The following is a 16810-nucleotide window of genomic DNA, read 5'->3' on the forward strand; positions in this document are numbered from 1 at the left end:
CTTTCTCTCACTCCTTTTGCCTCCCCACACTATTTTTCTTACTTAAACAGTGATCTCAGTGGAAACTTTGAGTTCAGACCAGACTTCTCCTAGACTCACAAGCAAGGCAGACACACTCATACACACAACTTTATACCATCAACACCCCATAAAAATAGACCCTTCTTGTTCACCTTCCAGAACCTCTACCAATCATCCACGCTCTCCTGAGCTGTACTCCGGCCCTGTCTCCCCACCCCACTCCATCACCGTAGTCTTCCAGACCCTACTCTGTATTTCATATTTAACCATAGGGGGCACTGTGTCTCCATCTGAAATATATTTTTTAAACTTTTTTTTCTCTTTTATGTTCGGGTCAGATCTGGACACTAAAGTGTAACAGATGTTTAGAAACCTCTCTCTTTCTTTCTCAGGGAAAAGAGGAACATTTTAGCTAAATACGTGTATTATATTTAATCTGTATCTCATTACGATAAAGTTTAGAAAATGCAATTATGTTTATGTAGCCTACATTAAGCATTTAACACATTTAGTAAATATGTCAATAGTGGAATGTGCGTGTGTGGGCTTGGTTATTAAATTGTTAGCGGTTCATTTGCCTTACAGTGAACAGTTTTAATGAATCTCAAGGTATTTACTTGAAAAGAAGGCAAAAGGGACACTGACGAAATTTTTTATATTATATGCTTGATGTGACTTATTACTGTCTACGTTAAACAGAAAGTGTCAGAACATTTGTTACTGGCTGGAGCCTATGGTTCTGCATAAATACTGATCTAAATATCTGCGCGTTCTGTTTCCTAAGACTTCCTAGGAAAGCGCGTGAACTCCTCCTCTAAAAGGCTCTCTGGTCCTCCTTCGTGCGCGCCTGGTTTTGTGTGATGGACTGAGGGCAGCGGAGATCTGAAAAAGTCTACCCAAACTTCGACATATCGATTTGGAGGTCTTGGGTTAGGGTTGGTGTATTTTGGGGTCGGGTTTAAAGTAAGTTTTCTGAGAGTTCCACTATGGAGACTCTCGGAGTTCTTCTTGCGCTGTTAAGCGTTGGAGCGCTATTCTCTGGGGCGCGAGCTCAAGTCAGAAGACCAAAATTTGCTGGTGAGTATATGAGTAACTTAATCAATTTTAATAAAACTGTTGTCAAAACCCTAGCCTTTTTTTGTTGGCGTCCAAACCGAACTTTAGACTGGTGGAGTAATCGTTGTAAGGACGGTATATTAACTGAATGTACTATACGTACGGGACTATAGAGCACGTAGGTTCCTTTGCAGAATTTGATTTGAGCCAGATGATGGTGTCCCAATGTGGATAGGTTTACTGTTTTGTTTAGTTGCCTTGACGTACAGCATGTGTAGCCTACTCCTGTCCATCTGTTATTGTTCTCACTTAAGTGTAGATAAATGAAGGGGGGGTGTTGGTAAGCTGCATGATGGTTAAATATCTTGACTGATATCTGATCAGTTTCGTTTTAGAATCTGATTTTACGCAATAGGCACACATGTCAACCATGTTGCAGATGATCCATCATGCCATCGTTTGAAACTGTTTGAAGCCTACAGGAGCAGTGAACCACACAGGCCTTGTGACTTGTATCCCAGGCCTCAGTCTTCTTCAAACTGCAGATACTGTAGATATTCTGTATTAAAGGATGGAGACTCACACCCAGTGATGTGAACATTTATATGGATACAGTGTGAATGGGGGTAGGCCTAGACTCCGGCCATGTTCTGTGGGTGACTGACCCCATACCGCCTGCCCCTAGTGGCCCATTGCTCCCATTGCCTACAACAAACAGTAGTACAAACGTGTGCTAACGGACGGTTAGAATCGATTCTGTTGATGTCTCTGCTTTAATCTATGTTCCTATCTTCAGTCTTGATGTGTGGGTGCGAATCATCAGTCATTGGGTAACAAGCTGGCTAGCCAGGCTAACTCTAGTAGCCTCTGGCCCATGCTGTCTGTGTAATAACAATCAGTGTTTGAATTGTGTCTGAGGTCTTGGGGTGTCCCCAAGGTGGATGGTGGGTGGGGACTGGGTAGCTCAAATACCATGGGATTCCCCAAGTTCAATTTTTTGGGGGTTCCTTCAACTCTTATGGGGGGTCTGGGAATTCCAACACTAGCAGCAATAGTGGTAGTAGCAAAAATACCATAGAAGCCAGGCTAATGGCATCATGTTTATTGTTTTGTCTATACTTGATTGAACTGACATCGTATTCTGTGTGTGTGTGTTTGCAGAATGTCCTGTTGACCTCTTTTTCGTGTTGGATACGTCTGAGAGTGTCGCCCTGAGAGTCAAACCTCCCAATTTCTACATTGATCAGATTAAAGATTTCACCAAGCGCTTCATAGATGAGCTCCAGGACATGTAAGACACAACCAATATACCTGCATCTAGTTACCATGGCTACATGGTTCATGTAGTGGGAACCTTACATGACCCATTCTACCTACCCATAGGTTCTGAAGTACCAAATCAAATTCATATGATTAAACTAATTTCAATATTGTATTTCTTCTTTGTATGCTATATTGTGTTGTTATCTGAAAGTCTTTGTGTTGTGGGTTGTGTTGGGTTTGTCTTTTGTTTATGCTAGGCGCCATCCATGTGACCGCTACCTGACCTGGAACTCTGGAGCGCTTCACTACAGTGACGACATAATCCTGGTGCGTCATCTAAGTGACATCAGCACCGAGCGGCAGGCACTGAAAGATGATGTTGACACCATCAAATACATCGGCAAGGGGACACACACCGACTGTGCCATCAAGAGAGGCTTGGCAGAATTGCTAATAGGGTGACAAACAAGATACAAGCACACAACACAAGCTTAGTTGTAATTGCAATGAACTACTGACGCTAATTTCTGTCTCTGTGTATGCGTGTGGTGTGTGTGTGTGTGCTGGCGAATGTCTTTCGTGCAGGGGCTCTCACTACCATGAGAATAAGTACATTGTGGTTGTGACTGATGGTCATCCCATCACGGGTTACAAGGAGCCTTGTGGAGGAGTGCAGGAGGCGGCCAATGAGGCCAGACAACACGGGGTTAAAGTGTTCGCTGTTGCCATCTCCCCCGACCAGGAGGTAGGCTAGTATACACACACCTAGCCCCCCCAGTCCTTACCCCCTATATGCAGTCTGAGTGGATTGGATAGCAATATGCAAAATCTCAGTCCAGTTGGGGCTTGTGTTAGCTGTAGATATGCATCTCTACTTCAAATCATACATTTCAGTGTGCTTGTTCAAACACATTTTTTGTAGTCTATATCTTTTAGATATTTGTATAATTATAATGTGTTCTTCGTAATTCAGACATGACTGTGATCAGGTGATTACCTGGTGGTCACTAGGAGCACTACACCAGTCGAACCAACAGCCTAATGACTATGCTATAACTCTCTGCAGGACACCAGGTTGTCTGTGATCGCTACAGACCAGCACTACAGACAGAATTTCACTGCTGCCGATGACAGCAGGACCACCAAGATGAGGACTATCCGCACCATCATAGATATGATAGTATGTACCCTCTCTTGCGTAGATATGATAGTATGTACCCTCTCTTGCGTAGATATGATAGTATGTACCCTCTCTTGCGTAGATATGATAGTATGTACCCTCTCTTGCATAGATATGATAGTATGTACCCTCTCTTGTGTAGATATGATAGTATGTACCCTCTCTTGTCCTCTTCTCTTGTCTCCTCTACTCTCTTCTACACTCTACTTTATTCTCCTCAGCTTAAAAAACACACAGTAGTGATATAGTGTAACATCTTCTCTCTCTTTTTCTTTACAGACAAATGAGACGAAGGATGTGGTGAGTCTTGGCGTTATGTTTGTATATTACTATGTGTATGTTATTTCTGACAATTGTTTGTGTACTCTATATATACAACACATCTAACTGTTTTCATGTATTACATGAGTTGCCACTGTAAACGTTTAAATATTTATCTTATTTTTTCAGTGTTGCTCGTTCGACTGCAACGTAAGTATGCCTTATATGTGCAACCCATTCTGTCACTTTCTGGTTATTGCTTGTTTATGGGTGATGATATGACTGGTTGTGTCTGTTCTGTAGGCCCAAGGAGGTCCCAAAGGACCGGACGGAGAGCTGGGTTCTAAGGTGAGATAAAAACACACTGTACAGAATCATTCTGGCTCATTGTGCATTGTGTTTCAAATAAAATAACACATTTGAATTTACTAACGTTTGTTCTCCACAGGGAGAGATAGGAAGACAGGGGATGCCAGGAGAGAAGGGGGACATCGGTCCAGCAGTACGTACATACAACCACGCACATATCCCCAACTTTGACCTCGGTTGCATTTCTTTGCGAAATACATGCCCCTCCTTTTTCTCACAAATACAAACACACACACAAATACCCCTACATGTGATGATATGTACAATTCTACTGTACTATTCTACTGTGTTATTCTACTGTACTTTTCTACTGTGTTATTCAGGGAAATCCTGGAGACCCTGGCCCTGTGGGATACCGTGGCATGAAGGTATGACACACACAGGGATGTGAAGGAGAGGATCTTTAAAGTTGTGATGGTGGAAGTGAAGAGACAGAAGATGATTTGTTCAGAAACAGCAGTGATAACGGTGTTTTGTGTTTCTAGGGTGACCGCGGTGAACGTGGGGGCAAGGTAATATCTGCACAATCAAAGACGACAACGATTAATAATATAAAGATTTAATTGATTAGATGTATTTGCATGTATGATATATTTCCTGATGAATAATCCTTGAGGTGATGTGTTAATGAGGTACCACAGCAATTGTATCAGGACTGATCAATCTCTTCTCTGTTTACTGCAGGGTGATAGAGGTCATAAAGGCTACAAGGTAAGCTTGTCTCTGATTTGTAGGTGACTTGAAGTCTTCTCTCATTTGTGGATGCTCTGAAAGCAAATGTATGTTCCCTCATCTCTCTCCCACTCTGCCTCTCTCTCACATTCTCCATTCCTCTTTCTCTGTTCTCTCTCCATCACAACCTCCCTGTTTCTCTTTGTTTCTCAGGGCGATAAAGGCCACAGAGGGACAGATGGGGTTGATGGACGGAAGGTGAGATTCATGCAGTGTCTCGGTCAATGTTCAAACAGTATAAAGTGTGTGTTTGTGTGTTAAATCTTAAATACATGTGTTCCTCTTTTGTAGGGTGATGCAGGCTTCTCTGGTCTTCCTGGCTGTAAAGGATCTCCTGGGCCAGATGTGAGTACCAAACTTGATTCTGATCTTGACCTAAAACTCTGATCTGGACCTTTAACTGCTTTCTGCTCCAACCCTGACTCCAAGAGCCTCAGTCTTAACAGAGAGGTTTCCAATCTGGACCACTAGGAACTCATCCAGATCAAACTGCATCCAGACATGCTGTCATGTTTTGTTTGTAGGCTCTAATCTAGCTAATCAAAACATTCTATAACATCGTGTAGTGGTGGTTCACAGCTGCCGTGGGCATGCTAAGCGGATGTGCTATGCTGTGTCAGAGTGAAGTCCTCTGTCTTAGTCCTGGCGCTTCCTAACCTATGTTTAATCTCTGCTCTGACAGTGCCGGGGCGGGGGGGGGGGGGGGGGTTGATGGAGGATGAGGGCTGGCGGGGGGGGAGGGAGGATGGAGGACCCTTTCATCACTGTGTTTACATTCTTTACAGTCAGATTGTTTGAAGGAGCATACACATTCATACTGTAAACATGTGCATGCACATGAACACAAATAAACATATCCACACACGCGCACACACACGTATATACGTACCTATACATGTGGTATGACTCTTACAGGTTGGGGTGTACTGGTGTTGATGTAATTTCTGGGTTCATGGTGAGAACTCTTTGTGTGTTCTGGTTTCAGGGCACTCAGGGAGATCCTGGTCCAAAGGGAGATCCCGGTTCTTACGGAGCCAAAGGAGCAAAAGTAAGATTTGACCTCATGCACTCTTTCTCGTTAATATTGTTTTGTGGGCATATAACTGTAAACACAAACAAATAATGCTGCATCATCAGTATGGAAGGCTGATGTACAAGAGAAAAAAGTAGTGGTGTGTGACGTGTGGGCTTGCTCTTCCAGGGTGATGTTGGGAAGGACGGAGAGCTTGGGAGACAGGGGAACGACGGCCCCTCAGGGCCTAAGGTAGGTGTCACAGGACAGCTGCAGAAGCATGTTGGGGGAGATGAAGAGTGTCCGAATGGGTACATGTGACGAAAGGTTCCCCATATCCAAGACGTCGTGTCACATGATATGCTGTGTTCTGACAGGGTGACCAGGGTCCACAAGGACCCAATGGGGACAAAGGAGAGCGGGGCGATGATGTAAGTGAAAGCGGAGGACCCCAGTGGCATCAGGTTAATAGGAGATTCGTTATGTTATAGAGGACATATCTGACATCACTTCCTGTGTGTGTTTCAGGGCGCTCCTGGACCAGATGGAGGACGAGGAGACAGAGTACTTATGCACCTTGTTTTCGCTCAGCTGTGTGTGTGTTTGTGTGTTTGGATACCTTTTAAGGTGTTGGTTAACATTCCTCCACTCTTCCTCAGGGTGCAGCAGGAGAGAAGGGCGAGCAAGGTTCCCGTGGGAACAGGGGCCCTAAAGGAGATGGAGTGAGTGATGAGGAGGATGCTGACAAAGTTTCTAGACCTTAGATGGGCATACAGGGTCTGTTAATTGTAATGATTTCCTTTTCTGTCCTATTAGGGGGATCCAGGCCCAAGAGGAGAGCCAGGAAGGGAGGGGTCATCCGGTCCCAATGGAGATTCAGTAAGTTCAATCTTCACCATAATCTCACTTTCACACAAACATACTGTGGCAGACGGCAGGGAGAGGTGAGTGGGGATTGAGGGAAGATATCTGGCAGGCGAGACAGGCTGCATCTTGTAGCTGCAGGAAGTCCCTACCTGGCTCGAGGGTGGAGGATGAGGGCTGGTGGGGGGGGGGGGGGGGAGGATGGAGGATGAGGGCTGGTGGGGGGGGGAGGGAGGATGGAGGATGAGGGCTGGTGGGGGGGGAGGGAGGATGGAGGATGAGGGCTGGTGGGGGGGGAGGGAGGATGGAGGATGAGGGCTGGTGGGGGGGGAGGGAGGATGGAGGATGAGGGCTGGTGGGGGGGGAGGGAGGATGGAGGATGAGGGCTGGTGGGGGGGGAGGGAGGATGGAGGACCCTTTCATCACTGTGTTTACATTCTTTACAGTCAGATTGTTTGAAGGAGCATACACATTCATACTGTAAACATGTGCATGCACATGAACACAAATAAACATATCCACATCAACATATCCACATATCCATCCAGGGTGGACGGGCTGCCAGACATCTTCCCTCAATCACCACTCGCCTCACCTCTCCCTGCCGTCTGCCACAGTACTCAAACACAAACTCACAAGTCCACTCCGACCAATTGCCGCAACTTTTGGAATTGAATTGGCCACTCCCACCAATGGGAGTAGTTGAATGACAGTTCTATCAACGATCTGTGGGAGCGAGGTAGAAAGGAGAGCGAAGCAAACAATTGACCTAAGATACACACATGGTCTTCCAGGCCTTGTTTTAAATGCATATCCTCTCAGTTCTCCCTGCTCAGCCCACCGCTGTATTTGAAAACCATCCATTCAAATGAAATCCCCTGTTCTTGGTTGCATTCACCACAATTTCCAGGGTAAACCCCTTCATGTGGGCCATCAGTGATCCTCAGCATAGTTGGGCTGTGATGCCCAGTGTGGGTGTGTTTGAATCCTCTTACTGTAGACAGTAGACGACCATTCACCATATTCAGCGTCATCTTTTCTTTTTGGCAGCATCCATTTTTCCTGTTGGAGAGGCTGTGTGCATGTATGGGAGTGGCTATGGATGTATTAGGGCATTTGTGTGTGCAAGTCTTTGTATGTATGTGTGTGTGCACGCTTGTGTGTGTGTGTGTGTGTTGGCCCATGCATGCCTGTGTGGGCGTGTGTGCGCGTCCATGTGTATATGGAAGTTAGAAAGCCAGTAGCCTTAGTAAATGGAAATATGGCCAGGAATCAAGGTTGCTACTTTGCTCTCCTACTCTCTCTCCCTATGTCTCTCTCTGTCTCTCTCTTTCCCTCTCCCCTTTCGCCTCTCTCTCTCCCATTCTCTCCCCTTCATGGGAACATTCAAACTCACTCTTTCCCCTCTGACTCAGTTCTTCTCTGGGTTTTCTCTCAGAACCACAGCTTGGCTTGGTTAATAATATCCAGGCCAGTGAAATAAGAATAACACTTTAGTTGTGGTAACCTCCGTAACGGCAGAACTATGAAAGGTTCTTTTGTGCTTTCAGCCTGCCTCCTTCCTTCATCCAAACCAAATTAGCCGACCAAACATGGGAATAAATGACAGCAGACACACAAACACATAAAAAAAAATCAAAATACAGACACACACACACCATCACAGGAGCATTGTGACACCTTCATTGATATAGTGTTGTTGAACTATAAAATGAATTGACCCTATGAACTGCCTAAAATAAAACATTGGGTCAGGATACTGAACTTGAAACTTTCTAAGACCTCTGCCAAGTAGGTGGAGCAGCAAAAACACTCTACAGGAAATTGCCTGATATCCAGCCTATTTAAATTAGGAAATAAGGCAACTTGAAGCAATATCTATCTCTTATGGCTTTCTTATCCTAGCATAGTGAACATAGCTTAGCCCCTGCTGTTCATCTGGTGTCACCCATAGGGCTGCTTTAAGGATGTTCTAACTGTTACAGGGGGAGCCAGGACGGCCAGGGTCTCCAGGCTATCGAGGAGATGAGGGCCAAACTGGACCAGAGGTGAGTCCACACACACACACGCGTGCACATACATCACACCCAAAATGCACAAACACACACGTCTTGTCTTTTGGACATTTCTCTTTATTGTCTTGTGACTGTTACATGTCTACATTCGTCAAGTCCATGTTTGTGTCTATCTGTCCCTCAGGGACCGAAAGGACCCAGAGGAATCAAAGGAGCTCCCGGAGACAGAGGCCTGATGGGGGAAAGGGTGAGGGAAGGAGTGTGACATGAAGAGTGTAATCAGACAAAAACGAGGATACATAGATGATTGTTGGCCCTGCACTGAGTGGGTAATGTGTGTGTGTGTGTGCGGTAGTGTAACTTCTACTGTGTGGTCTGTATCTTATGTTACAGGGAGAGGATGGCTCCCCAGGAAATGGAACTGAAGGTTGCCATGGTTTCCAGGTAGATATTCAGAGGGGTGTGTTTTTTATGAAACATTTTGCTTGGTATCTGCAACCTCTGATGTGTGTGTGTCTCTTGAACAGGGTTACCCTGGCCCACGTGGAGATCCTGGAGAGCCGGTAAGATGAGGTCCTCAAACACCCAGCTCCAAAGAGCCTCTTAACTGTTCTTAGCTCATCTATCTGGAGTACCTAAATACAGACGTGAACTCAGATGTCTTATCAAACACTTGTAATAACTCGAATTGTTGCTTTTTGGCCTCTTCTCTCTGGTCCACTGTAGGGCGGCAAGGGTACCCCTGGACCAAAAGGAGATGACGGAGAGGCCGGAGAGTCAGGCCTGGATGTGAGTGTGGCCCTGCGTCTCTCCCTTGTCCTCTTTAAAGTCATGCATCTCTCTTCAAGTTTATCTCTCCTTAACTCCTTAATCTGGTCCTGGCAGAGACAGACAGGATGTGACTCACCCTCTTTTTTAATAGTTCTCTCACTTTTTCCGCTGTGACCCCAACCCCCCCCCCCCTCCCCCCATCCCCCCTCCCATTTTTAAGTAATTCGTATTGGATAACCCCCTTTTCTCTCTCATTTCCCCTCCCTCTCTTTCCATTTTGCAGCTGGAAGTGCTTTATCAAAAACAGCATCAACATCTTGAATGTGTGTATTGTGTGCACATGTGTGTATGTCTGTTTGGGGAGCTTTGAGCTGAGGCAGCTGTGTATATGCTGTTGTCATGGATACCCGGAAATGAAGGGGGAGGAATATGGAAGGGGGGTTTAATCTTTGCTGTTTGAAATGTATCCATCTTTCTGCCCCACTTATGAGAAAGCTTGAGTTTAACCCCAAGACTAGCTTGGGGATGTGTATGTTTTTCATCACCATTTGTACTACAAAACATTATTTCCAGACAAACACTTTAATGTGTGACTGGCATTCTGTGTTTTTCAAAATTCCCCTGCTGCAATTAACGTTTTCCAGCTTTGGTCAGTGACAGCTTATTTTATGTCTTTTATGTATAGAGCTCATTTGCAAAAGCCGATAAACGCCATCTTTAAAAAATAAGAACATCTCTGTATGATGCCCTAAACTGTGACATCATTCATTTCTCAGGAGTGTGTGTGTGTGCGTGCGTGTGTGTGTGACTGTGGGTATGTTTTGTCTGATGATCATATGGGTCATGTTTTATATGTCTCTTTCAAGTTAGGAATGTGTGCCGATCGCTTCCATATGTGAGTGTCTGTGAGCTCACTCTACATGGGTGCTTTTGTGTGCACGCAGATATGTGTCTGAGTGTCTCACAGACCAGGTGGCTAGTTTACCTCCGCTAACCTGCAGAACACATTCAATCTACACACACATGACGTGACGTACTCCCAGGGTATGGCAACCATTACCTTAATCCAGCTGGCTCTGAATTACCTTTGACTGTGACATCAAACAGGATCAGTGATTTGTGGTTAGCCTGTCAGCAGGCTGTATGTGTTCCAGGCTAACATGGAGTGACATTTCTGGTGGTCAGTAAGCTGAGCTAAAGATCAGGCCTGTGGGATGAAACCAGCGCTTTCATCTTCTTAACTGGTCATTTGTCAAACTGAGCGTGGAAGCAGTTCCCAGCAGGACACTCTGGGAATGGAATTCCAAAAGTTCTCAAATGTGTAAATGAATGATTTGGGATAAGTGTTGGGTTCCCAAAACAGCCTGTGGAAGTTATGTCCAGCCGTGCTCTTGACCTGTTAACGCTGGATCAGCTCTGGGTTAACATGGCAGCTGCATGTGTCCTGGCTCCTGGAACTGGGCCTTGGGAAGGCTGCAGCTGGAGAACCCTGCCCAGACCTGGTGGTGCAGGGTGGCAGCTCTACAGGGGAAGCAAGGGAGCACTTTATGTTTGTCATGAACCTATATTAAAATGGATGTGGCCCTTTCTCTCCCCCTCTCGCTTTCACTTTCTTTGTTCCTACACCCTTTCTCAGAACACTCGGCCAGGAATTCCAGGACCTAAAGGAGCCAAAGGTCATAGAGGACCTGAGGGCAACCCGGTAAGCTATCTGTGTGTGTGTGTGTGTTTAATGCATGTTCATGCTTGTCTAAACAGTGAAAGAGCTAAGACCACTCCCCACACCCCAGTCCCACCCACACACCACCCTCCCCACACCTCCAGACCCCCCCTCCCCACACCTCCAGACCCCCCCTCCCCACACCCCCAGACCCCCCCTCCCCACACCCCCTGTCCCCCCCTCCCCACACCCCCAGTCCCTGTTGACGTTAACAACAAGGGAAGTAATCCAGTCATTTTGCGTCCATTACTTTTTTGTTGGGGGGGGGACAATGAAACCCTCATCAATTCAAACATCGATGGACTTGCTACCGGAAAAACAATGACTTCCCTCAATTTGAGCCTAGACACCACACCCAGATCCATCTTCTAGATAAGAAGTTGATATCTCATTCCATCCCTCTTCCTGTTTCTCTCCCCTAACTTCTAACCCCTCCTCCTCTTCCTCTCCCTCTTTCCATCCAGCTCTTTCTGCTTTGGCTTTAGACTCCGCTGCATATTTCTGTGAGTTATGTTGGTGTAGGGCGAATCCTCAACCCAGGCTGCAATTAACTATTTTGTGTGTGTGTGTGTGACTCTAGGTGTGTGAGTGTGTATGTGTGCATGTCTCGTGTATGTGATTGCATGCGTGTGCACGTTGTGTCACTGTCAAGAAAATATGATCTGAAAACTGAATTTTGTGTCTTCCTATAATGCAAAACAGATGGGCCTTAAGCTGCCTGACAGACAGGAGAGTGACAGAGAGAGGTTTATGACCGCTAGAAGACTTGTTGTTGCAGGGAGCACAGTGGGCGGACGTGTGACTGGAGACACTGCTGTTGTTTAAACTGCTGCCTCAGTCTTACTGAAGATATGACTCTCGGTTCCTCTGAATCCTCTTTTATTATCCCAGAGAAAAAGTTGGCCAGAGTAGCTATTTTCTTTCTTCCCTTCCAACAGATAAGCGCAGAATCTGAATAAACCTTTCGTTATTTCTCTGAGAGGTACTGACCTCCCTCCTGTGTCTCTCTCTCTCCCCCAGGGACCTCCTGGCCCTCCAGGACCACCTGGAGTCGATGTGAGTTCAATATCCCTTCATTGTTTGACCGTACGTGTCTGTGTATTGTCTGTATACCATGTAATCATGTTCTGCCCCTCCATCCAGGAGTGTAAGATTATGGACATCATCATGAAAATGTGCTGTAAGTGTCCCACATCACACACTCCCACAGGCACACTTACCAATCTCCAACCGTAAACATGCACCGTGGAGCCTAACATCTTGTTGTCCCATGCCATAGAACAGAACCCCACACCACTGTTGCTCCTCAAACATTGACACTGACATGTATTCATTTAGCAGATGCTTTGATCCAAAGCCACTTCCAAGAGAGAGCTTTACAAAAGTGCATAGGTCAATGATCATAATCAACGAGAAAAAAACATTGTGGGGAGCCAAAACATGAACATTGATATTTTTTTTTTTACTTTTCTTTCTTTCCACAGCATGTTGTGGTGAGTCTATGGTTCTCTGCCTTACACCCACACTAAAGTATGTGATAATCGCCATTGCAAATCCCCCATTCAAGGAACTGTCAACCCAAACTGTCTTGGATGTGTGTGTGTGTGTGTGTGTGTGTGTGTGTATGTATGTGTGTGTAGAGTGTAAGTGTGGTCCTCTAGACCTGGCGTTTATCGTGGACAGCTCTGAGAGTATTGGCTCCGCTAACTTTGCCCTGGCCAAAGACTTCATCATCACCGTCATAGACAGACTCATGAAAGACCAGCAAGTCCGCGTGAGTAGTAGTGCCTGCTGATCAGGATTTGGGAATGTGTGAAATTGAATGCTGGTGTGGTAAAGGAGAATTTGCGCCAAAGAAATGAGCCATTTTGTCCCGTTCTGTCCAGTTTGGCTTCAACGACTCCAGAGTGGGCGTTGTTCAGTACAGTGGCTCGAGCGCTCAGGAGGCCGTCCAGCTGGGAGACCCCAACATAAACAACCTTGTTGAGCTCAAACAGTAAGCACACACACTCTGACACACACACTCACTGACACAACTACACAGCAGTCACATCTAAACATGTTTTTTTCCTTTCCTGTGTGTGTGTGTGTGTGTGTGTGTGTGTGTGTGTGTGTGTGTGTGTGTGTGTGTGTGTGTGTGCGTGTGTGTGTGTGTGTGTGTGTGTGTAGTGCTGTGAGGAACCTGCGTTGGCTAGCAGAAGCCACCTATACTGGCGAGGCTCTCCAGTTTTCTCTGGACAAACTGATCAACCAGCTAAAGAATAAGAACCGTGTGGTGCTGGTGCTCACTGACGGCCGCTCTGACACCAAGAGGGACAGAGTCCCCCTCAACACCCTGTGTGGTAAAGGCATCAAGGTGAGCTACACTCCCACACACACTCACACATTAGGTCTGGGTATCGATTGGGTTTTTACGATACCGGTGCCAAATGGATACTTTTCAACACGGTTCCGGTGCCTGAACGGACCTGACCTCAGTGATTTCACATGATTTTACAACTACCGTGCTTCGTCATAGCAGCTAGGTAACCAGATCTCCTCTGTCACGGTGATGCTCTAGGTGGGAGGACTGGGAGTGAAGGACAACTTTGGTCGCCAGCCCAACCAGGAACAGCTCGGGGAGGTGGTGTGCACTAGCGATCCTACACCAGGCTTCTCCTTTGTACTGGATAACTTTGCTGAACTTCTCGACGACACTTTCCTACAGAACCTCACAGCACGCATCTGTGAAGGTACACAGCACACAAATATACTATGTCAGTGGCCTGATCATGTTTCTGCCTTCAAATGAATACAATTTTGAGTGTCATTTTGTAGTAACATTTGTTTCTCTCTATCCCTCGACAGACAAGAAGTGTCCTAAATACAAATGCGACAGTAAGTACAGCTTTGACAGAGTCTCGGTTTGAGATGTTGTCCTTTCGCCGTTGACCTGAAACTTGTCTTGCGTGTGTGTTGTAGTTTCCTTTGACGAGGACACTGACGTTGTGGTGATGATGGACAGCTCTGCCAGCGTGGGCCAGCGTAACTTTGAGACGAGCAAGACGTTTGTCCGCCGTCTCGCCAAGCGCTTCCTCACTGCAGAGAAGAGAGGGCGGGCTAACGTCAGGGTCGGGGTCGCCCAGTACAGCCGGACGTCTCGCACAGAGGCGGAGCTGACCTCTAACCTCACCGTGCTGAACGATCAGATCGAAGCGGCCACCTTCCAGAACGACGGGACGGATGTTACCGGGGCGATGAGCTTCGCCTTAGAACGCTTCCAGATCAGAGGTCCGGGAGCAAACAGGAAGAGGAAGTTGGTGCTCTTTTCGGATGGGAGGTCGCAGGGCGTTACCACGGCGATGCTGGAGAAGCGCGTGCGGCAGATGGCCGACGCAGGGGTCGAGCTGTATGTCATCTCCGTGGGAACCCATGTGAACGAGAGCAACCTGCGCTACATGGCCAGTAGAGGGCGGAGCGACGATGTCACTTCCGCCCAGCACCACCTGTTCCGCCTCGCAGACTACTCCGCCCTGCTGGAGGGAGTCTTTGACCAAACCGTGTCCCACAGGGTCTCCAAGTCCAGCCTGGGCCGCACGCTTTAGTTTCAGTCCCCTTAAATATCCATTTTTGCCCATTTACAATCACTGTGTTTATGTGTTTCATGTGTCAGAAAGCGACAAAACGATTGTGTGTCAAGACAGTATAGTCTGTGTGAGCAGGCGCGCTCTGGTCCTGGAGAGAAGATCCTGGCTTCTCTCTGATTTAGCTCCATCCATCCATGCAGCACGTCAGTGATTAGCCCCATTCTGCCCATCTCCTCTGGGACTCTCCAGGACCAGGGTGCCCCTGGTGTGAAGGATTGTGTTCAAGGTCTGACAGGGACCCTTTAAATGTTGCTCTTACGTCAACCCACAGGGGACAGGAAATTCTATCTGATGAGCTTTTGTGAAAACATCACTCTTCAGTTGACCTGGTGCTAATCAATCAAGGCTGTGTGTGTGTATGTGTGTAAACGTAGCTGCCATTTTATGTATAGCCCCAGTGGAGATATCCCTATAAACAGTTCTTCTAGGGTCAATGGTCCAAAAACTGTTCTATGTCATCTGTTTACCAGAACTGTCTGCCATTTACACACACACAACTTCAGTCAGACAGGAAAACATCTGTCACGCCTGCACTTCCAGCCCTGATATGGTAAAAAGTCTCCACAGTCCCCCTAATCAACACACACTCAGTCTCCCGTATGCTCGCTTCAGCCTGGTAAAGTTACAGTGTTAATGCTAAGCCACATTACTGATGTTGTGGACCAGAGTCAATGTGTCATCTGTGGTGCTGATAGTGTATCTGTCTACTTATTTTGTTACAATTGTTGTTAAGAAACCTTACCGGATACACTTTCCATTAGTAGATTTGTAAAAGCTCCTTCAATAAAGGTTGCTAAACCCAACAGTCTGCTCACTCTCTCACTTTTTATTGCATCACACACACACACACTCAATATAAATACATTCGCTTAGACAAGTTAACTCTGTAGTTATATGTAGTTATATTGTCAGACACATCCTGATTATATAAGATCAATTCAACACCTATAGCAACCTGAATGTCTGATTATGTGTGTGTATGTGCAAAGGAGAAAGAGAAAGTATCTGTGTGTATCTTTCTCTTCCTGAGTGTAGCTACATTTAAAAAATATCTAGGGCTCAAAGTCCTCTGAACCTCATAGCATTTATGGTAACATTCCAGGGTATATATGTGTGTGTTTGTGAGAAGGTGAGTGTGTCTGCTCCACAGACATTTGTCTTGGCTGTTCTATCACTTCAGTGAGACTCAATTTCCTCCATACTCCTTCTACGGGTCCTGGAGAAAGAGGGAGAGAAGAGAAGCCCTGTGATTCTCAGGTCTCTCCACTGCCAGATGCTACTCTGTCTTCCCGTGAATTTCTAAGGAGCGCGAGCTGTGGGGATTTCTCCCTAAATTCGCTTGAAATGTATGGGCAATGGGAGGAAGGTAATTGTGTGTGTATGTGCGCGTGCGTGCGTGCATGGACAGGCGTGCATGTGATGGCAGAGTGCAAGGATGTAACAAGTCCCAGCTGCCTGGTTTTAGAGCACATCTGGAGCATGAAAGAGTAACAGAGAAGGCAGAGGATAGAGGGGGAGGGGGGAAAGAGAGAGGATAGCAACACTGTTAGAAGGATGGCTAAATGTTGAACACACTGATGAAAACGGTTTGTTCTAAGAGATGCAGCGCCACTAAGTCTGAACCATCTTGCAGTTAAAGGATTTTAAACCTCAACACCATTCCCATAACACACACAGACACACACTTACACACAACAATAGGGTGATGATCAGAGAGTTCTAGTTCTAGTTACTCCCTCTCAGACAAACAGGAACAGAAGTATGTTCTCGTGTGTGTGTGTGCTTGAATGCTTATTTAGAAGGGTGCATGCATATATGTGTGTGAGTCTTGCATGTTTGCAGCCTGTTACATTCTGTGGAGTCCTGCATTTGGAAAGTTGGGTTTGTAAACCTGGACGTGATTATTCTCAGTCCCTCCAG

The 16810-nt window shown here is 46.3% G+C and overlaps 1 protein-coding gene across 1 annotated transcript; it reads left to right on the forward strand.

Moving 5' to 3' along the window:
- The first annotated feature begins 848 nt into the window (after positions 1-848).
- Positions 849-15693, forward strand: col6a1 (collagen, type VI, alpha 1). The gene is made up of 35 exons (XM_062480996.1): positions 849-1098; positions 2239-2368; positions 2598-2798; positions 2926-3085; positions 3407-3520; positions 3800-3820; positions 3971-3991; positions 4085-4129; positions 4230-4283; positions 4474-4518; positions 4636-4662; positions 4835-4861; positions 5036-5080; positions 5174-5227; positions 5868-5930; positions 6084-6146; positions 6272-6325; positions 6423-6458; positions 6554-6616; positions 6711-6773; positions 8744-8806; positions 8958-9020; positions 9167-9217; positions 9301-9336; positions 9500-9562; positions 11181-11246; positions 12285-12320; positions 12408-12444; positions 12749-12757; positions 12905-13038; positions 13151-13260; positions 13434-13620; positions 13825-13996; positions 14112-14141; positions 14226-15693. Exons 1-35 carry the CDS (start codon positions 1008-1010, stop codon positions 14846-14848), a joined length of 3057 nt encoding a protein of 1018 aa, XP_062336980.1. The 5' UTR covers positions 849-1007; the 3' UTR covers positions 14849-15693.
- The last annotated feature ends 1117 nt before the right edge of the window (positions 15694-16810 follow it).

This window comes from Osmerus eperlanus, chromosome 16 (assembly GCF_963692335.1).
Source record: "Osmerus eperlanus chromosome 16, fOsmEpe2.1, whole genome shotgun sequence".
Classification (NCBI taxonomy): domain Eukaryota; kingdom Metazoa; phylum Chordata; class Actinopteri; order Osmeriformes; family Osmeridae; genus Osmerus; species Osmerus eperlanus.

What these genes read in the sequence shown, in the direction of transcription:
- col6a1 (XM_062480996.1), top strand. Translation starts at nt 1,008, where the DNA reads ATGGAGACTCTCGGAGTTCTTCTTGCGCTGTTAAGCGTTGGAGCGCTA. An exon ending in GCACCATCATAGATATGATA is followed by an intron (nt 3,521 to 3,799) that starts GTATGTACCCTC and finishes TTTTCTTTACAG; the next exon opens with ACAAATGAGACGAAGGATGT. An exon ending in TGAAAGACCAGCAAGTCCGC is followed by an intron (nt 13,039 to 13,150) that starts GTGAGTAGTAGT and finishes CGTTCTGTCCAG; the next exon opens with TTTGGCTTCAACGACTCCAG.